The sequence below is a fragment of the Pteronotus mesoamericanus genome, unplaced genomic scaffold, assembly GCF_021234165.1.
Source record: "Pteronotus mesoamericanus isolate MK-2021 breed Mesoamerican mustached bat unplaced genomic scaffold, CSHL_Meso_final contig_56, whole genome shotgun sequence".
Taxonomy (NCBI): domain Eukaryota; kingdom Metazoa; phylum Chordata; class Mammalia; order Chiroptera; family Mormoopidae; genus Pteronotus; species Pteronotus mesoamericanus.
This window is the reverse complement of record NW_026555201.1, coordinates 19,215,786-19,238,544: the sequence shown is the minus strand read 5'-3', so window position 1 is coordinate 19,238,544 and position 22,759 is coordinate 19,215,786. Positions and strand designations below refer to the sequence as shown.

The following is a 22,759-nucleotide window of genomic DNA, read 5'->3' as shown; positions in this document are numbered from 1 at the left end:
TGTGTGTGCTCTCACCTAGGCATATGTTGGATAAACCAGTTTCTCATGTAGTGCAGTTCTCTACAACCACAATTTTAAACCCCAGTCTTAGGTTGTTCTCAAGTCTTTAATTTCTTCCAAATATGTAGATTCCCAGAATTATGTAGCAAATTTCAAGAAAGAATAATTTTCTTTTACTTGGTTTCATCTATTAAGCCACTGTATATTGAAGGAGTCCTTGATAAATGACTGTAGTTCATTGACTTAGTTGTACATTTGTTCATTTTTTACCTAAGGTATGTTTTAAAATTATAGTGTATTATAGTTTGGCAATATTTTCTCTCTCAGTGACACATAGAATAATGCTGTTTTCCATCAGTGGAATCTTAGATTCGGTGAGATATATTTTCTCACAGTGCCCCCCGCCCCATTTGTTTTTTACCATCTTGGATAAGTATTTACGATTTTTCAAAATGCTCAGGAAAGGAGTTAATATGCATTTTCCCTAGTTAAATCATTAGACTTTCTTAAGCCTGTTACTAAACATTGTATAAAATGTTTACTCCATTTGAGACTTTTTTTTTTAGTATCAGCAAAAGTAGAGAACAAACTAGTCACCGTAGAATGGTAAATATGGCCTCTTAGCTATTGGTTTTGCAAACAGATTGTGTGAATTCAAATCATAGTCCATCATGTGTAAACTCTGTGACAGTAGGCACATTACTTAATTGTTTCCAAATTTGTGAAGTAGGGATAATAATGGCATCTATCTCATACGGCTGCTATGAAGATTAAGAGTCATAGTGCTTGGGACATAAAAACTATAAAATTGTTAGCTGTTATTGTTACTATATTTAAACTAACATGAGTAGTGTTTGCTCTAAATTATTTTTAAAGTATCAGTTAACTCCTCATATTTTGCTGTGTGTAATGCGAATCTTTTTGCCCAAATTTCTGAGGGAGAAAAGAATATGCGTTATACGTGGGTAGTACTGATTCCGTATCTGTATAAATGTTTTTAATTATTATGCATTAAAAGTATAACTCTAGAAAACAGTGATGATATCTGTATGCAAAATAATACCCTGGAATGTGATAATTGGTTTTGTTCCTAAATATAAATAAAGAAAAAATTGAATTAAAAAGTTAAAATAAAAGATTTTTCCTGAAAGTTTGGGCCAAAAACGTAGGTGCACATTATACAGGGGAATGCATTATACACAGCAGAAGACGGTGCCTTTGTATAATCAGAAGAACCCTGAGAATTAGTGGCACAAATACCATTTAATGTTATCTAATGAAAGTTCAAGTAAAATGAATGTACCATTTAATGATGGTTGTTATATAGTAGACAGATGGAGATTAAATTTTTAGTTCTCTTTTGACTTTTTTTGCTGTCTAGCCACTGCCAATCCAATTTACTTATTCCTCTTAACCTCAGATACACATATACATACTCATAAGCTCTTATCCAAGATCCCTTCCCATCAAACTATTTAGCATTGAGTTCCTTTATGCTGTATCCCTGTGCTCTCAACTAAGAAGTCTTTTCCTAGATTCTTCCTCTTTTTCATACCTGAGATTGTGTATCTAAAGTATTAGAGAGCTTGAGAAGGCAGACTGTCTCTTGGTCATACAGGTTGGATTGCCTACTTGGGTCACACTATGAAATAGGCTTTGGACAGTGGGAAGAGGTACAGTGTATAGGAATGGGTCATGCAGTTTTGGGGCTGAGAAGTGGAGGATTTAGGACTAACGGAGTGTTAAGGAAAGGCACTTGGTGAGTGGGGAGCATGCTAGTCTAAAGTAGATTGATTTGTTTACTTGTTAAGTTGTTCGTTCATTTTCTTAATATTTAACTACCTTTAGCATGTCAGCCTCTGCTAAATGCTAGCTTACATTCAAGGTCAGTTTTACTTTGTATGATGTAGATATAAACTATTTATTTTTTGTTAGAGGGACTGTTCTTAAAAATGAAAGGATGCTTGTTTGTTATTTTGTTTCTTAGATTCAGTCAGAACAAACAGAATCATAGATACAGAGAACATTTTGATGATTGCGAGATGAGAGGGGGTCGGAGGGACAGATGAAAAAGTTTTTGGGATTAAGAAATACAAATTGGTAGTTACAGAATAGTCATGGGGATGTAAAGTACAGCATAGGGAATAGAGTAGCTAAATAACATATATGCATATGACCCATGGACATAGACAACAGTTGGGGATTGCCTGAGTGAATGGGATCTAGGTGGAGGGGAGCAAAGGGGGAAAATCTGGGACAACTGTAATAGCATAAACAATGAAATATAATGTAAATAAATTACTTGAAAAATATGAAAGCATATATTAGTATGAATGATTTTTATGATATGTTCAAATTATTTTCAGAATATTGTATAAGGTTGAAGGGGAAGGATGTGCATAGGTGATAAGAAATTTAAACAGAAATGTAAAGCTTCTTAAGAGAGGCTAGATGAATGTTCTTAAGGGGGAGGGGGCCTGAAGGTGAACTTTAAAGACACTAAACCAAAAAAGGTAGGGCCTCTGTAGAGCCTCTACAGACCTTTGTGCTTTGCTTATCAGAACTGTGACCCTCAGCCTGCTCTGCTCTAGGACCCCGTTTCCTGTTACCCTCCCTTATTTAGTACTTTCTTTTTAGTATCAGTGACCAAATGGTGATGTTCTCTATTGAAAATTCTGGCCAGAGGAGACAGAAAATGTTCAGTGGTTTTGTTTCTCCACGCACAAAAGAGATTCCAGAATAATTTCTCAGTTCCATAGGATTAGTGGTATCATTACTTTTGTTCAAGTATGAATACAAAGTCTTCTGTCACCGTGTTTATCCAAATGTTTCTGAATTCTCAGGAAAAAAAATAGCATTGGAGGAATTTCCCTATGCAGTAGATTGCCTTTAAGTTCTGTAGTCTTCTCTGTCCCTGCCTCAAAATTCAGTAGGTAGTTTGACAACAGGAAATTCTGTGTTTTTATAAACATTCTCACAAAAACTGGTAAGACATAACTTATTTGAAGAGTTTCAGGGCCTCTGTCTGCAATCTTTGTAGACCTAATTTCTTATTTTCTGAATTTGTTAATCACTCCTTTTCATTATTTGGGTGGAAGGATTTGAAATTGAGGGTGATCCATAATACTTAAGACATAGGACAGTTTTGCTTCTTCTGTGATGAAAAAGGCTTTACTGCATTTGTATAGTGTTTCTGAAAACAAGATGCATATGAGAGTTCTTATAGATCTATGTTTCTCATTTAGAATCTGTAATGAAATTGACTGGGATAAAATAGAAGTGGGAGGTACCAGAAGTTATTTCTGTATACATGAGGATTTTTCAAGTTGTATTTTTAAGCAGAAGGAATGTTTTTGAATAAGTAAATAAATATGATGTTAAAGTTTGAAATTTTTAGTTTTAGGAAATATTAAATTAGGGAGCATGCATTTATATTTATTAAGTTTGCATTGGGTAAGTATCACTAATAAAAAAAGAGGATGATACTTAAACTACTGGATGAGGTTTCTGTCTTTGGGAACCTTAAAATCTAATTAAGTAGATGGAATTGGCAAACATGAGGGAAGGAAACAATGCTATGTATTATGTAAAAGCTAGAATGAGTTAAAAATTAAGAAATTGAGAATTTATAATCTGAGTTTTACATTTGAAATAAAGTTTCATTTAATAAATATTCAGTAAATACAAAGTGCCTACTATGAAATAATTGGATATTTGTGTTTGGATTAGCATAAGAGAAGTACGGAGAAGGTGATTGCAGTTGAAACAGCATTGACCAAACAATCTGTAGTAGTACCTATGTGTGAAGATTAAATAAAATAATCCAAACAAAATATTAGAATAATGCCTAATACACAGTGTCTAGTAAAGTTATTAGTATGTTTAGTACTAATTAGTATGTTATTAGTATGTACATTTGGATATTCTTTGATGGGAGTTATAATAATGATACTGTACCATTTACTAAGTGCTGTGTGCATCACTATTCATAGCTTTTTGCACACATTTAACACTTAGAATTTTATGGGGCATAACTATGGTTCTTATCCCCATTATACAAAAGAGAAAAACTGAAGTATAGAGTGGTTAGATATATTGCCCAAACATCTAGGAATTTAAAGAATAACTATCGTGGGATTAGATTGTATCATTACGTGTAGCTAAAGAAAGGCTGTAAATACTGGGTTGTTTAAATCTGATAATAGTTGAAAGCTATTAAATATAGATACTTGGTGTTGTTTTCATTGATTGATTATATCTTTGCTTCTCTAGGAGTATAATCAATAATTTGTAAAGTATCGAGCTGAAGGGTATAATGTTTATTTTCCTAACCTCAGCACTTATGTTTAAGAGCCATCATTGATACATTGAAGATAGAATATATTTTACTTATTTGTCTATTTTGATAGTTCTTCCTGAAGATGGCCTCTTCCTGTATACCAGTGCTTAGTTTGTTTCCCTCATATTATTTGTGTGACTGATATAGAGGAAATTTTATGTTCTAAACACCCAGGCCTGCTATTCCCAATTGCTAAGCATAAAAACAAGTCTGCTTAGTTGAAATCTGAGTTGTACATTATAGAGTATATTCTGTAATATTCATGTAAAACTAGTATGATCCTGGAGTCTTTCTTACTAAGTTTAGTAACTTAAAAAAATCCAGATGGAAAATAACATTAACAAAATTATTATATTCAAGAATAATTGCGCAATTAATATCCTTTTGGTCACTCTTGCTTCTGAGTTACCTGTTTGAACGATTAAGGGATATGGGACGACCTCCCTCTACACTCATTCCAAAAATAATCAGAAAACTTGCTGAAAATATTAACAAATTAGTTTTTGTGGTAGAATAGTACTCAGCAGTAATGAGCTTTAAATTAGTAACAGCTGATATTGCAGATTGGTGTTATTTTGAAGTCTTAGGGTCTTCATTCTTAGCAAGATGCTTAGTACTTGCCTGGAAATCCTTTACATTTCACTCATATTCATATTTCCTACAATATGTATTTTAAACTCTTAATCAGCCTCACACCCATTACCTCATCCTAAATTTCTACCCATGATTATTAGCAGACGAGAACAGTTATTTCTCAGGGAAACTACAGAACCCTCAGTTAGAACTCTCAATTTCTGTTGGCCTGTACAGGGTAGGGCAAAAGTAGGTTTACAATGAGTATGTGAAGCACAGTTTATTATTGTATTATTCATTATTGTGTTATTTGCCATATGAACAACTGTAAACCTACCTTTACCCCACCATTTATCTAACTTCTCTGCATTTAGGTCCATCTTTTTTTAAAGCATATTTAATTGATTATGCTATTATAGTTGTCCCATTTTTTTCTCCCTTTTATCCTCTTCCACCCTGTACTCCCTCTCCCACCAGTATTCCCCCCACCCCCAGTTCATGTCCAAGGGTCGTACCTATAAGTTCTTTGGCTTCTCCATTTCCTATGCTGTTCTTAACCTCCCCCTGTCTCTTATGTACCTACCATTTATGCTTCTTATCGTCTGTACCTTTCCCCCACCTTCCCTCGCCCCCCTTCCCCACTGATAACCCTCCTTGTGATCTCCATTTCTGTGATTCTGTTCCTGTTCTGGTTGTTTGCTCAGTTTGTTTTTGTTTTTTTAGGTTCAGTTGTTGATAGTTGTCAGTTTGCTGTCATTTTACTGTTCATAGTTTTGATCATCATCTTTTTCTTATTTCATATAATAAGGGCTTTGAGAGGCTGAACTCCTTTAACTTTACCTTATCTGGGAAGCACTTTATCTGACCTTCCATTCTAAATGATAGCTTTGCTGAATAGAGTAATCTTGGATATAGGTCCCTGCCTTTCCTGACTTTGAATACTTCTTTCCTGCAATGTTTCTTTTGAGAAATCAGCTGATGTGGGGATGTCCCAGTGTGCCAGCCGCAGCCTCACCCACCTGGTCTGCCACCTTGCAGAGCGTCCTCTCTGCCCCAACTGCCCAACTCTACCATTCCATTCATCTATATTAACAGCCAAATCATATTATCTACAGTTTCCTTGACTGCCCCTCCTACCAGTCTTGATGAATGTTTCTTATTTAACTTTTTGGTTGTCGGGCTTCCATACAGTTCGATTTTCTGGCAGTTCTGGTTGTTGTTTTTTTGTTTTTAAATTGGTTGTTATCTGTATTTTGGTTGTGCGAGGAGGCAAAGTGTCTCTGCATACGCCTCCATCTTGGCCTAAAGTCTTGAGTTCTTCTAGATACATCTTAAGAGCCTTCCTACAGTGTTAGGAAAAGAGATGTAACCTTTGATCTCTACCTTGGTCCTTTCTTTCTTCTTGTATATCTCACAAATATTTCAAATGCTTAACACCAACTTCCTCATCATTTCCCCTCTTTTTCAATTTTTTCTAGATTTAATTTATTAATTTCTAGAGAGAGGGACAGGGAGGGAGAAAGGGAAAAACACAGATTTGTCACCTCGTGGACACCACCCAACTGGAGACCTGGCCCGCCACCCAGGCATTTGCCCTGGCCAGGAATTGAACTGGCTTACTCTTCAGTTTGCAGGCAGGTGCTCGGTCCACTGAGCAACACCAGCCAGGGCTCCCCTTTTTTTAAGTTGTCTGTGTATGTGAATTACACCATGAGCTAGAAAACTAGGAATTATCTTCTAACTGCTGCTAGTTACTGCTGAGCTTGGCTTTGCTCAATCCAGTCAGTTTCCACCTATTTGCTGCCTTCATTTCCTTAGTTCTGACTAACTCACTGCTAACCTTTATAGCAACGAGACTATTATGTGGATACTGTTATTGTCCCAGTTTGCAAGATCATACAACTAATAAATATCAGTAGTTTTCTTCAAATAATTTACACATTAATTTAAAGTTTTGAAATAATTATTCTACCAAGAGAATAATAATGAAGGAAACTGTAGATAATATGATTTGGCTGTTAATATAGATGAATGGAACGGGAAGCTAAGAACATGGCCATATATAAACATACATAGTAAAGACATCATTTTAAATTGGTGATGAGGAAATGGGTTGCCCAGAACCCTTTGATATGAAACCTAGAGAGGGATGATAAACTCCTCCAGGAGCTGTTAATCATACAACCCAATGCCATTGTTGCAATTGGAATTTTTCTATGTATATTACTAGAATGTGTGGCTTATTATAAAAAAATAAATATTCAGCAAATTAAATATGAAATTAGTTAAAAAGTTAAAAATTGGATAATAAAAATTAGAAAGATCTCTGTGTTTATTAGATCTTAAAGTGGAAAACACATTTTCTTAACATAAAACCACAGGGAGAAAATCTCAAAAGGAAAACTTAAACAGAATTAAAAAAGAACTAGAAAAAAAGTTGGCAATATATGATAACAGAAGTTACCATTGTATTGTATGAAGAGCTTTTAGAAATACTAAGGAAATGAATAAACTGATGTAAATACTGAGAGTGCATGTCAGTGAAAACAGTGAAGATACATAAGTACTTAAAGCCAATAAAAAGATGACACAAGTTTATTCTGATACTAAGATTCAGAGAAACTGTATTTGTCTATTACGGGGTTTTTTTTTTTGTCTATTTAAAGAGAGCTAAAAGCCCTGGTTGGGTAGCTCAGTTGGTTAGAGCATCGTCCCAACGTGCTAAGGTTGCAGGTTCGCTATCCAGTCAAGGCACATAGAAGAATCAACCAATGAATGTATAAACATGTAGAACAACAAATCTGTTTCTGACCTGTCAGGTTGTCTATCATCAGTAAATCAACAAACAACAAGTGTTGGCGAGGATGTGGAGTAAAGGGGGAACCCTTGTGCACTGGTGGTGCAGCCACTGTGGAAAGCAGTGTGTATGGAGTTACCTCAAAAAGTTAAAAATGGTACTGCTATTATGACCCAGCAACTTCACTTCTGGGAATGTATCCAAAGAAACCCAAAGCACTAATTGGAAAGAATAATATGCACCCTATTTTCATTGCAGCACTATTTACAATAGCCAAGCTATGGAAGCTGCCCAATTGTCCATCAGGAAAATGAGTGGATAAAAAAGATGTGGTACATTTACACAATGGAATACTACTTAGATGTAAAAAAGAAAGAAATCTTACCTTTTGCGATAGCACAGATGGACTTGGAGAGTATTATGCTAAGATGATATAAGCCAGTCAGTGAAACATAAAAGCCATATGATTTTACTTATTTGTGGAATCTAATGAGCAAAGTAAAGTGGAAACAGACTCATGGATATAGAGCAGACTGTCAGCTCTCAGAAGGGAGGGAGTTGGGGGCTGGGTGAGAAGTGAAAGTGTTAAGCAAAGGAAAAAAAAAAGACTCATGGACACAGACAGCAGTATAGTGAATGCCAGAGGGATAGTGGAATTGAAGGAGGTATAAGAGGTATAAGAGAGTACAAGGGGGAATAGATGGTAATGGAAGGAGGCTTGACTTGGGGTGGTGAACCCATAATACAGTGTAGAGGTGATGTGTTGTAGAATTGTGCACCTGAAACCTTTATATTTTTATTAACCAATGTTACCCCAATAAATTTAATAAAATAACTTTTTCTCTCTCAAATCAATAAAGAAAAATATTTTCAAGAGCTAAAAAAATAATAAGGGCAGAGCAGCCTTTTTGGAGAAAAATTTGGCAGTGTGTTTAAAGAGCGTTAAAAAATAAAGATGGATACAGAAATGTATATGAAAGACTATTTAGCTTGTATGTGTCCTCCACACAGATAGGGTTAAACAAATTATGTTGTATTCCTAATCTGATATACTATGCAGGTACTAAAATTGTTGAAAACAAACATGATACAAGTTGAACTCAAAACTGGATGCCTACAATTCTCTGGATTAAAGAAAAGAAGTAGTTCCAGCAGAAATATTTGTACCAAAGTGATAACACTTGTTTAAGATTAACGATGATTTTTTTACTTCTTCTTTCTTCTGTATCTTAAAAGGTTTTATACTGTACATTAATTTTATAATTAGGAAAAAATTGCTATCTTGATTTAAATAAAAAGTTCCAAACTATAGTTTTAAAATTATTATTGTATTTGTTGAAATGGCTGAATGTGAGAGTGCTTGAATGTTGCCCTATAGAGAATTTGGCACTGCTTGGCCCTGAGATCTGTTGGGATCCCTTTGCAAGGTAGTATGGTTCGATCTGACCATGGTTGAACCATATCTAATAGTATAGGTATAGAATTTTAATGGTGGGGAAGGTGCTTTAAAATAGTGGAAAAATGAAATTCTGTTTTTATTTCCTGTCTTTGGAGGGTTGTATTTTCAGATTCTTTGCATATAAGATTTTTTTTTTTTTACTTAAATGCTAACTTTTATTACAGATTCAGCTTTTGAATCCATGAAATCAAAGTACCTACTAGTATGTTACCAGGTTGTTATAAAGCATAACTAATCCAGGATGATAGATGAAATTGGTTGCTAATGTACAAAGTAATTTAGGGTGTTTTATAAGTAGTCTTGAAAATTCATACATTTTGATTTACTCCACTTAGTTTCCAACCTTTCTAGCTTAGTGCCCTTTGTGTGTGTGTGGATGTGCTTGGGTGTGTTAACATTTTAAAATCTGTATTATAGACAGGTTTTTTCAGCTACCTAGTGAGAGGAAAGAGGTTGTTTGTTTATTTTGCCTAGTTTTCATGTACAGATGCTTATTAATTTGATCTTATTTCAGTTTTCTTTTTATATGTTGGAAAATTCCTTTTGTTTAACCATTTTAAAATAAACTTCTTAGCTTAGGGGCAGGGAGGGAAGGTAAGGACAATCTAGAAAGAGTTAAAGTAATGACAGAGTGCTGTAGGCTAGATAAATGACTAATGGAGGATGAAAAAAGGGTATTATCAGAGAGAGAGGCAGATAAAGAAGCAGTAGTACTGGTAGGATTGACATGGTATCATTGAAGAAAAATGGGCAGAATCTATCTTAACTCTCCTAATACCTTTCATGGATATAGTAACCTTCATTTTGGAAAGCATCACTACTTATCCATATTCATGGTTTGTAATTATGTGATCCCAAGTACAGATCCCTCTCTCCCATGGAACTGTATAGTTTCCTTCCTTTCCCTAAAAGCTTTGCTAAGATTGCTTACTTGATTTTCTTTTAAATGGAAAGAGCAATCAGAATGCTTTTAGAGCTACAGTTATATGATTAACTCTATGTAGATTCAGTTAAACTTACTTGGATATTCAGAATTTTCATTTCATTTTAGTTCTTTTATAGTTCTTTTCCTCATTTTGATTCACATAAAGAAAATGCTGGGCTATTCTTTGTGTTAGAGCTTTGTAGAGAATTATTTATACTTTGCAAAAATTTACTGAAAACCTGAAACACCTGAGGAATTTGTGTGGCTTATTTATATTAAGATCAGATGTGTATATGTTACATAGACTGAGGCATTTCGATAGAAGAGAATGATATTAGAATTTGGGGGGATTCTGAAAATTAAAGGAACTAGCACTTTCTAATGGATTTTTTAAAGCTAGTGTCAATATTTGGCAATGAATTGTTCATTTTTAAGACTCATTGCTTATGAAGGAGAACAAATGCAAAAAAAGGAAAGGAATGTGAAGCAATATCTAGCTGAACTCTTCCAAAAACTAGATAGTATACCACAGGGGTCCCCAATCCCCAGGCCACTGACTGCTACTGGCCATTGGCCTGTTAGGAACTGGGCTTCGAGAAAAGAGCAAAGCTCACCTGAGCTCAGCGTCCTATCACCCATGCCCTGTGCCTCCCTCTCCCCCATCTTCCACAAAACCAGTGGTCCCTGGTGCCAAAAGGGTTGGGGACTGCTGGTATACCACTACAGAATTGATTTTGTCAAAACAGCAAAGAAGCGAAACCTGGCTTATGCATTTATGGTATTAAAAATTAATTTAACAATTTTTAATGTGTTGAAATATTTTTAAATTGTATTTTCTTGTTTAGTTCAGTATGCACCTTTTTAGATAAATAATAGTTGCAATTGTCTTTTTATTGGGTATGCTCCTACTGTTTAAGAATTCTTATAATGACTTCTAGTAACATATCTTAGAAGCGTTTAAAAATGTTAATACAAATTTGTTGAAAGTAGACAAATGATATATTGATTGCTTTTACTGAACTGAGTTTTGTGGAATTCTTTATAAAATTGATAGGGAAAAGCAGTCATTGAAAGGATCCTTTTTAGTTACTAGTTATTAACTAGTTTACAGTCTATAAACTTACTACATTTTTGATATAGTAAAAACCTGAGCTGTAATAATAGAAATTTTAGTAGTAGAAAACTAGTACCATATGATTTCCAAATCAAGTTTATTTGCATATTTTTCATACTTAGCACCCTAAGCCTTGTCTTCCAAAAGCAGTATGTTGTATCTCATTTGTTCAATAAATTATGATTTTTGTTTTTAAGACTTCAAGCCCCCTACTCTTCCTTAGCCTCAGTGTCCCTTTGTGGTCTGGCCCAGTCAGTCTTGTGTCTCCGTTGTATGTGTGCGCATGCCGCCCCCATCCCGCCCCCCAAATTTAGTTCAGCAAACATTTATTGAATATGTACTATAGAGGCCATGTTTTATAATAAAAGTATGTTGCACTGTAGTAATATTGCTATGGTAATGTGCAGTCTATTGCCTCAAGCAAGGTCCTAGAGCTATAAAAACATGGATAGTGGCTTTCAATTTTTTTTTTTTTTTTGGACTGATAAAGAGTGCTCAAATACCATGAATAATTTTACTATGAGTGACATCTTACAAATGTTGAGCAACCTTTTTTTTTAGCAATTACTAACAACTAAAATATTGTACCTGGATTTACAGGGTAGTTGCCTTATGATCCAGCAGTTCCACTTCTGGGAATGTATCAGAAGAAACCTGAAATACCAATTCAAAACAATATATGCACCCCTCTGTTCATTGCGGTGTTATTTACAATAGCCAAGATTTGGAAGCCATCCTAGTACTCATCACTAGATGAGAGGATAAAAAAAGTGGTGGTACTTTTACACAATGAAATACTATTTGGCTGTAAAACAGGAGATCTTACCTTTTGCAACAGCATGGCTGGACCTATGGACCATGCTAAGTGAATAAGGCAGTTAGAGAAAAACAAATAACATATGATTTCACTTACATGTGGACTCTAATGAACAAAACAAACAAGATAGAAATGGACCCATAGACACAGAGAACAGACTGACAGCTGTCAGGGGAGAGGGGTTGAAGGGCTGGGTGTAGGAGGTAAAGGGATTTGCAGTACAAATTGGTAGGTACAGAATAGCCACCAGGGATGCAGATTGCAGCATGGAGAATATAGTCAATAATGTTGAGATGATAGGGTATGGGGCCGTGTGGGTGCTTGGGGCAGTTGCTGGGGCGGGAGGGAACCACTCTGTGGAGTGCATGGTTTTCTGGCCAATTAGCTGTATGTCTTAAACTGGTGTGGAATGGTATTGAATGTAAACTCTGGTTGAAAAAAAATTTCAGTTCACTAAATGGATTTCATGATTTATGAGTAGGTTATACCAGGCAGTTGGAAAATTGAATTTGGGGTTTGTAGTTTGACTGCTTAGCAACTTTTTTCAGAAGGTAATTTGATGAATTTTGGCAAATGTACACAACTGGGTAAGCCACCATGAGAATCAGGATGTAGAACATTTCCGTCACTCATTTGGCCCCTTTCCAGGCAGCCCCCGTCACACTGAGCTCCTGAGAACCACCGATCTGCTTTCTGTCACTATGATTTCCCTTTTCTTGTAAAATTTTATATAAGTGGACTCATACTGTAGATACTCTTCATTTTCTGGTGTTTTTCTTATAGCATAATACTTTTGAGATTCATTGATTTTGTTTCTGAGTGGTATTCTACCACATGGCCATGTATACTAGGGTGTGTTAATCTGTTCATCAGCTGATGGACATTTGGACTGTTTCTAGGTTGGGGCTATTGAGGAAAAAAAGATGATTTTTAAAAAATTTATTCTTGTATTGTTCAAATACAATTGTCTCCTTTTTCCTGCTACTGCTTTCCCCTGCCCCACCCACCCACACCCTCAGTCCTTCCCCACTTTGGCTTTGTCCATGGGTTCTTTATATATGTTCCTTGACTTGACCCTTCCCTTTCTTTTCCCCTTTCCCCCGCCTCCCACCTCCCTCTGGTTTACTGTCAAGTTTGTTTTTTCTTTCAGTGTTGTTGGTTATATTTTTCATGCTTGTTTGTTTTGTTGATTAGGTTCCACTTACAGCTGAGATTATATAATACTTGTCTTTCACCCCCTGGCTTATTTCGCTTAGCATTATGCTCTCCAGTTCCATCCATGCTGTTGCAAAGGGGAGGAGTTCCTTCTTTATTTCTGCTGCATCGTGTTCCATTGTGTAAATGTACCATAGTTTTTGATCCACTAATTTATTGATGGCCACCTAGGTCGCTTCCAGTACTTGGCTATTATAAATTCTTCTGCTATGAACATTCGGGTGCATAGGTTCTTCTGAATTTGTGTTTCAAGATTCTTACGGTTTAATCCCAGTAGTAGAATTGCTGGGTCAAAAGGCAGTTCCATTTTTAGCTTTTTGAGGAAATTCCATAGTGTTTTCCACAGTGGCTGCACCAGCCTGCATTCCCACCAACAGTGTAGTAGGGTTCCCTTTTCTCCACAACCTTGCCAGCACTTCTTGTTTGTTGATTTGTTTATGATGGCCATTCCAACCTGTGTGAAGTGGTATCTCATTGTGGTTTTAATTTGCATTTCTCTGATGGCTAGTGATGTTGCGCATCCTTTCATAGATCTCTGGGCCCTCTGTATGTCCTCCCTGGAAAATTGTCTGTTCAGGTTCTTTGCCTGTTTTTTAATAGGGCTGTTTGTCTTTCTGGAGTGGAGTTGTGTTGAGTTCTTCATATATATTTTGGAGATCAAACCCTTGTCTGAGGTATCATTGGCAACTATGTTTTCCCATAAGTATGGTTCCCTTTTCATTTTGCTGATGTTTTCTTTAGCCATGCAGAGCTTCTTATTTTGATGAAGTCCCATTTGTTTATTCTTTCCTTCATGTCCCTTATTCTCAGGGACATATTGGTGAAAATATTGCTGCGTGGAATATTTGAGTTTTTTGCCTGTGTTCCCCTCTAGGACTTTTATGGTGTCGCAACTTTTATTTAAGTCTTTTATCCATCTCGAGTTTATTTTTGTGTATGGTGTAAATTGGTGGTCGAATTTCAATTTTTTGCATATAGGTGTCCAGCTCTCCCAACACCATTTGTTGAAAAGGCTATTTTTACTCCATTTTATGCTTTTGCGCCCTTTGTTGAATATTAATTGACCATAGAGACCTGGGTTTATTTCTGGGCTCTCTATTCTGTTCCATTGATGTATGTGTCCCTCCTTATGCCAGTACCAGACTGTTTTGATTACAGTGGCCTTCTAATATAGTTTAATGTCAGGAATTGTAATCTCTCTTACTTTGTTCTTCTTTCTCAAAATTGCTGCAGCTATTTGGGGTTTATGGTTCCTTACAAATTTTTGAAAAGTTTTTCTATGTCTGTGAAATACATCATTGGTATTTTAATAGGGATTGCATTGAATATATAAATTGCTTTGGGTGTTACGGACATTTTGATGATGTTAATTCTTCCAATCCATGAGCACGGTATAGGCTTCCATTTATTTGTGTCTTCCTTAATTTCTTTCTTCAGTGTTGTATAGTTTTCTGCATACAGGTCTTTTACCTCCTTGGTTAAGTTTATTCCTAGGTACTTTATTTTTCTTGTTGTTATAGCAAAGGGAATTTTTTTCCTGATTTCTGCTTCTGATATTTCATTATTGGTGTACAAAAATGCCTTCAATTTCTGAATATTGACTTTGTATCCCACTGTTTTGACAAATTCACTAATTAAGTCGAGTGGTTTTTTGGTGGAATCTTTGGGGTTTTCTATGTACACTCTCATGTCATCTCCAAACAATGACAGTTTTACTTCCTCCTTTCCAATTTGGATATCTTCTACTTCTTTGTCTTGTCTTATCACTCTGGTTAGGATTTCCAATACTATGTTGAATAGAAGTGGTGAAAGCAGACAGCCTTGTCTTGTTCCTGATCTTAGTGGGAAAGCTTTTAGTTTTTTTGCCCATTGAGTATAATGTTGGCTGTAGGTTTTTCATATATGGCCTTTATTATGTTGAGGTATGCCCCCTTTTATTCCCACTTTGCTGAGTGTTACCATAAATGGATTCTGTACCTTATCAAATGCTTTTTCCGCATCTATTGATATGCTCATGTGGTTTTTTTCTTTCCTTTTGTTTATGTGACGTATTATGTTTATTGATTTGCGAATAGTGAACCATCCTTGCATCCCTGGGATGAATCCCACCTGATCGTGGTGGATGATCTTTTTAATGTATTGCTGGATGTGGTTTATCAATGTTTTATTGAGGATTTTAGTGTCTATGCTCATCAGCGATATTGACCTGTAGTTTCCTTTCTTTGTTGTGTCATCATCTGGTTTTGGGATTAGGGTGATGCTGGCCTCATAAAAAGAGTTTGGGAGTCTTCCCTCTTCTTGGATTTTTTGGAATAGTCTGAGAAAGACAAGGGTTAGCTCTTCCTTAAATGTTTTGTAAAATTCTCCCGTGAGACTATCTGGTCCAGGACTTTTGTGCCTGGGAATTTTTTGATTACTGCTTAAATTTCACCAGCTGTTATCAGTGTCTTTGGGCTTTCTGCTTCTTCTTCATTCAGTGTTAGAAGGTTATCTTTTTCTAGAAATTTGTCCATTTCTCCAGGTTTTCAAATTTCTTGGCATATAATTGTTCATAGCAATTTCTTACAATCATTTGTATTTGTGTGGTATCAGTTTTAATTTCTCCTCTTTCATTTCTGTTTAAAAATTAATTTGTTTTAAAATCATGTTTATTCTATTACAGTTGTTTCAGTATTTTCCCCTTTGCCCTCCTCCATCCATCCCACCCCACTCCCCTCTCCCACAGTCAATTCCCACTCTGTTGTCCATGTCCATAGATCATTCATACATTTCTTTGTTTAGTCTTTTCTCCTCCTTTCCACCATTTTCCTCCTTCCCCATCCCCTCTGATCACTTTCAGTCTGCTCCATGTTTCCATGCCTGTGGTTTATTATGTTTGTTAGTTTATTTTGTTGAACAGATTCCACCTATAGGTGAGATCATATGGTATTTGTCTTTCCCTGACTGGCTTATTTCATTTAGCATAACATTCTCCAGTTCCATCTGTGTTGTTGCAAAAGGTAGGGGTTCCTTCTTTTTTTTTTTTTAAATGCAGATTGATTTTATTTTACTTAAATGTCAAAATTCATTATAAAATATTAAAAAATATGAAGTCTGAGCAATCAAAACAACATGACACCAGCAGAGAAATAATCAAGTAGATCAGTGAAATAAAATGAGCATTCTAGAAACAAATATATATATCTGTCTATCAATGTAATATATGATTAAGTTGATATTTCATACTAATGGGGAAAATAAGGGTTATTCAACAAATAAGGTGCATGGACCACTGTTACTTGAAGTAAAACAAATATACAGCCTTATTTCACATATTATACAAACAATATTCAGGTGAGTTAAAAATGAATTTGTAAAATATAAGGAGTTTTAGAAGAAAATACAAAATAATATTTTTCTTACTCTGAAGTAAAATATTCAAACCCAGAAGCTATAAAGTAAAATATTGACAATATGACTATAATAAACATTTAAAACTATATAGTAATACACATATCAAAAAAGTTAAAGGACAAGTAATAGAATAGGAAAGTATATGCAACACATCTAAAAAACATTTTTAGGGAAAGAATTCTACAAACATTTAATCAAAAAATGGATAAAGAATACCAAAAAGTCATTTAGAGCTTTTTAAAAGTAATAGCAATAGGCAAGAAATATACAAAAACAGGTTTAGTTTCAACAAATAATGAAGTAATAATTAAAATAGCACATCATCGTCACAATCAGATTAATAATAAATATTAAAAATATTGGTAATGTCAAGTATTGGTGACTGTGAAAGGAACTGGATATTCATAGACTCTTTTTCTTTATCTTTTTAAAGCAGTGCCTTTAGCATATTTTGCAATGCTGGTTTGGCGGAGGTGTATTCTCTTAGCCTTCTTTTGTCTGGGAAAGTCCTTATTTCGCCTTCCATTTGAATTGAGAGCCTTGCTGGGTAGAGCAATCTTGGTTGCAGACCTTTGCTTTTCAAGACTTGGAATATTTCTTGCCATTCTCTTCTGGCTTGTAGTGTTTCTGTTGAGAAGTTAGCTGCTAGCCTTTTTGGGGCTCTCTTTTATATTACTACCTGTTTTTCCCTTGCTGCTTTTAAGATTCTCTTTGTCTTTGATATCTGCAGTTTTAATGATGTGTCTTGGAGTGGGCCTCATTGGGTTCCTCTTGAATGAGACTGTCTGTGCTTCCTCGACTTGTGTGACTTTTTCTCTCCTCCAGTTAGGGAAGTTTTCCATCATTACTTTTTCAAACAGGTTTTCTATCCCTTGCTCCTCCTCTTCTTCTGGTACTCCTATGATATGGATATTGTTACGTTTCAGGTTGTACTGCATTTCCCTAAACACCTCTTCATTCTTTTTGAGTCTTTTTTCATTTCCTTGCTCTTTCTGGGAGCTTGAAAAAGGCTGATTTTTTAAAAACAAATTTTCTGTGAATGTGTTTACATTTTTTTTTGTTAATAACTAGAAGTGGAATTGCTGGGTCATATGGTAAGTATGTACATATTTAAATTTATAAGAAACTACCAAAGTTTTTTCCAGAGATATTATTTATTTTTATTTTTCGAGAGAGGAGTAGGGAAGGAGAAAGAGATGAAGAGAAACATCAGTGTGAGAAACATTGATCGGTTGCCTTTCACATTCCCCTAGCTGGGGACCTAGCCTGCAACCCAGGCTCGTGCCCCGGCAGGATATTGAATGGGTGACCATTTGGTTCACAGGCCTGTGCATAATCCACCGAGTCACACCAGACAGGGCAGCCAGACTGTTTACCTACACAGCTATGCCATTTCTAGCTCCTGCCAGCAGTGTAGGAGATACTCAAGCACGTCAAATCCTCATTATCACTTCGTATTCTGTTACATGTGTAGTGAATAGCCCATTATGGTTTTAATATGCATTTCCCTAAGTAATGATATTGGGCCTCTTTTCTTGTGTTATTTTGCCATCCCTGTATTTTCTTTGGTGGGGTATCATCATATTTTTGCTTATTTTTAATGGTGCACTGAACTTTATCCTGGTATATGTGGTGTGTGGAATAAATTCCGTGTCTTTTTAATACAGCTATTCAGTTCTCCCCAAACCACATATTAAAAAGTCCATCTTTTCCCATGGTGTGAGTTTCTACTTTTATCATAAACTCAATTTGTCAATAATTATTCGGATCTATTTCTAAATATTTTTATCCCATTCCTATGAATTACAGTTTTTTGAGTCCTAAAGGGACTTTAAAGATATCCTAATCTCTTATTTATCTGAGTAATGTTTTCAGAACATGTTACAACTTCTCTCTTTTCAACATCTCATTATTAGCAATGAAAATCATACTTTTTTTTTGTTATGGTTCAGGGGTTTTATTTGTTAAAATATTGGCACTGTAAATTGCAATTTTGGGCAAAGCAGAGCTCAATGAAATCAGTGATGCTTATTATTATCTGGGTTTAAAAGATGTTATTTCATAAAATCTGACTTTATTTTAAATACTTGTTAACCCAGTTCTCATGCTGTTTTCTCCCTAATCCATGTAAAAGGAGAGAGTAACTTTCACATGTTTACATTTATTTGGAAATGAGAGCTGGGAAGAGAGGGAATTCAGTTCCACATTCTTCAGATAAGTATAACATAAAACCAATATCTTTTCATTTATTCCCTTTAGATATATAAAGTTTATAATTTATAGAAAGAAAGTTAAAAAAACAGGTTTCTTTTTGGTTCTGTTTTGCTGGTTCTTATTTAAAATTTATTGTTTTTAGAGAGAGGGAGAGAAACACTGATGTGAGAAAGAAACATCGAGATTGGTTGACTCTTGCTTAAGGTCTGACCCGGGACAAAACCCATAACCTAGGCATGTGCCCTGAGCACCAGGGACCCTTTTCTTTGCAGGGTGACACCCAACCAACTGGGCCACACCAGTCAGGACAACTAGTACTTACTTAAAAACAACTCTTTCTCCCTTAAGGATACCAGTCTGCTATGTATTTAGAGAATTATTATCTTTGTAAGATACAGATGTATAAAGTGTCTTTGTTCACCTTTGTACATTAACTCCCTTCTTTTTTGCTTTTATTCTTTTTTATTTCTCACCATTTCTACCAAGTCATTTATCTAGGTATATTTATTCTAGTTATATAAGATAGCTTAAAGAATTTTAGGATACTTGTTACTAAAAGAATGGTGCAGGTTGCTAGAAGAACTTTAGAGGGAAGTTGTTATTCATCAAGTAATCCCTATTCTAAAAGCGGCCTGGAATGTAAGATGCACACTGTCCACAGAGATAGTACGTGTGATGAATACGTTCCCAGGTCAGTGAGCAATGCCGTGGAAAAAGACATTCAGAATTTTAACCTAGGCTGCCACAGTCCATCTCCCTGATTTGTCTCCTTTTGGTAACTCATTCATTCATTTATCAAACATTTACTGAGGAGCTTCTTTTTTTCTTTTAAGGTGCTGGTAAGGGAATTTACTTTTATTGAGGGAGTGAGAGAAGGAAAAGTTAATGTTGAAGGGCTGGACCTCAGAAATTTAAATAAAGATAAATAACATCCGAGTGCTCACGGATTTCACAGCTACCTGCCTTAACTTTTACTTTTTATCTGAACTATTCTATAATTTAAGAATTCAAGCTTTGTATCATATGCTACTGACATTCAATCCTCTAGTCAGGGATTTTTGCAGTCCAGGTACTGGAGAAAAAGGGGTGATTGCTTTCACAGAGTAGAAGATTAGAGATGAGAACCACTCTTTATACTTTCCAGGTCTGTACTCTTTTGTTTCTCAGCAAACCCACCCCCCTCACCCCGCACCCCCGCCCGACACACACAGTATGGTAAATAGTTGATTCTTTTTTCAGTACTATATGCTGAAGAATTTCTTAATTTCCTCTGCTGTTCTAGGACTCCTGTCATACAGTTTTCATTTGTGGTTTTACACATTTTAATGTTAACCAGAGTAAATGTCCTGTCATAACTATTTTCCTTAAAGTAATTTTTCTGTATCATATACTTGTGCATTGAGATGAATCACCCTACTCTCCAAATAAATTCCCTCAATATTTTGATGACATTTTTATTCAATTTATACATTGATTTACAGACTTTTGAAACCTTCACAATATTGTTTTCTCAGTTTAAGTTTTTAATTTATATTTCTCAGTAAAATTTTATAGTTTTTTTCATAAAGTGTTTCATGGTTATTTTTTAAATTACATAATCTAATTGGCTATTGATTTTACTTTGGGAAGCTATTTTTGTTACTTATTGAGAAATCATCTTAAGAAACTCTAATAATTCTAAACTATTTTTAAGTTCTGTTCTTGACAGAATTGTATCATCTGAAGAGATGGAATTTTGCCTTCTTCTAATGCTGAAATCTCTTATTTTTCTTACCCAGCTATATCAGATAGTCCTTCCAGAGTGATGTTAACAACTCTGTTGACAGTGGGCATTAATACCTTAAGTCTCATTTTGCTTTTAAATATTGTCAATATTTTAGCATTAAACATGATGCTTTCTTGGTTTGAGAAAGTTTTTTCTAAAGTCCTGAGAGTTTCTTTTTCTAAACAGGGCTAATTTTTTAAACCGTCGATAGCCTTTACTAAATTTCTTACACTGATTCTGTTTTCACCTAGGAAACAATGTTGTTTCACAAGTCTCTCCACTTTGGATCCTCTCTCTGTTAATTTGTACTGTGAATTGCTGTATACAGGTTCTTTTCTCAAAATCAGTTTGATCATGTTTTACTTATATTCCAGGGAATTATTGCACTTTCCATGTTATGTAGTGAAAAAAAGTTCAGACTTCTCAGGCAATTTATATTATGTTTCTTTTTGGTCAGAGCATATCCCTTTCTAGTCTTTACGTTTGTCAAGAACAATGGTAGCTCTGCTCTCTTACCCTGCTTGCAGGTTCACATGTTAGCCTACCATAGTTTTATGGATTCTGGTAGAAGATATGAGTCCCTTGGGTCAGAGTCAAGGATGGTTTATTACTCACAGCAATCACATTAGTGACTGTATCATCATTTTTCCTTGTACCAATTATCCAAGCCCCAGTTTCCATAGGGTTACTTGACTGGGGCCAGGTGATGCCAGTATACACAGTTTCATTACAGGAGAGGACCCTGAACATTCTCTGGAATCTCAGCCTGCTTGTTTCTTTAATTCACCCCTTTTGTTCTTCACAATTTTGTCCCCACATCATCTTGATTTAAGACTCCATCTCAACTTCCATATCCCCGTAGTGGACCTTGTGTCTTTGAATGTGCTGCTTGTGCATATTAGGTTCCTCCTATTCCACACACTCCAGTGATTATTCTTGGTTTGCACAGTGGCCTCCATCTTTTTTTTCTCTTTGGAGAATTTGTATGCTCTCTCGTTTTTCCTGCCATTCTCTGCTTTGGTCTGTCTTAGTGTTTGGAGAGTGCCTGCAGGGATATTTATTTTTTGTCTCTCACAGAACTCTTTAGGGCAGTGTATGGGTTAGGATGTGTTCAGTTGTAAGGAACAGATAACCCACTTTAATGGATAGAGTTTTGTTTCTGATAATGGGTTTTTTTTTTTTTTTTTTTTTTTTTTTTTTTAACATTTAAAACGTCTGGAGCTAGATCATACTGGTGTTGATTCAGCTTTTTAGCAATACTCTTTTCTGTAAGATTTTCGATGTGCTCTTTCCACATCTGAAATTTTCTTGTTCTGTAATATATCTGCAGTTCCCAGTTATACCCTTCCTTTAAATTATAAGCTCTTTCACAGAGTCTTTCTATAATACTTTCTCCCCAGGTTTAGAGGAAAAAAACAACAAAACTCTTATTGTATGTACTCACAGGTACTAATAAGCTAGAAAATGGCCTTTATCATTAGGTTTTATATATCTGTCTTATCTTCCCTGTAGACTCTAAATTCCATGCCTGTGGTGTATATTTTGTTGCTCTCTGAAAAATGCCTTGCTTAAGGTTGATACAGTTTGTTTACTTGTCGAATTGATGATACAGGATGAGTGAATCCTACCTTTAAGCAAACCTTGAGAAAAGATATTGGGTGTGAATATGGAGGTTTGGGTTTTAAGCAAGTAATTTAATTTATAGGCATTAAATGTATATATTATTGAAAGGAACACTTTTATTATGTAAATCAGTTTTTGAATGCACAAATATTTTAATACCATCAAGTGTATCTTCACATATTACCAAAACGTTCTAGTAATACTATGTAAAATAAAATGGAAACTATTTTTTTCTTTCAGTGCTTAGATGAATATGAAGATGATGAAGCGGGGCAGAAAGAGAGAAAAAGAGAAGATGCAGTTACACAACAGAACACGATGCAGAATGAAGCTGTTAGCTTATTAGATCCAGGCAGTTCCTATCTGCTACAAGTAAGTATTTAAAATACTAGGGTGTCACTAGTTATTTCGACAATAATTTAAAAGTTACTATTAATAATTTTTCTGGTTTCATCTTGGATGCATCAGCGCCATTAAAATATTTTCAAGGGATTTTACCACTGGGTTTCTTTATATAAAAATACT

General features: G+C 35.2%; 1 protein-coding gene across 1 annotated transcript in view; it reads left to right on the top strand.

Annotated features, from left to right (window-relative positions):
- Window positions 1-22,759, top strand: part of PAWR (pro-apoptotic WT1 regulator) — a 116,766-nt gene that overhangs the window by 56,504 nt on the left and 37,503 nt on the right. The window contains exon 3 of the mRNA XM_054580148.1: window positions 22,475-22,606. Coding sequence (XP_054436123.1) covers window positions 22,475-22,606 — 132 coding nt within the window. The remainder of the gene's footprint in view (window positions 1-22,474; window positions 22,607-22,759) is intronic.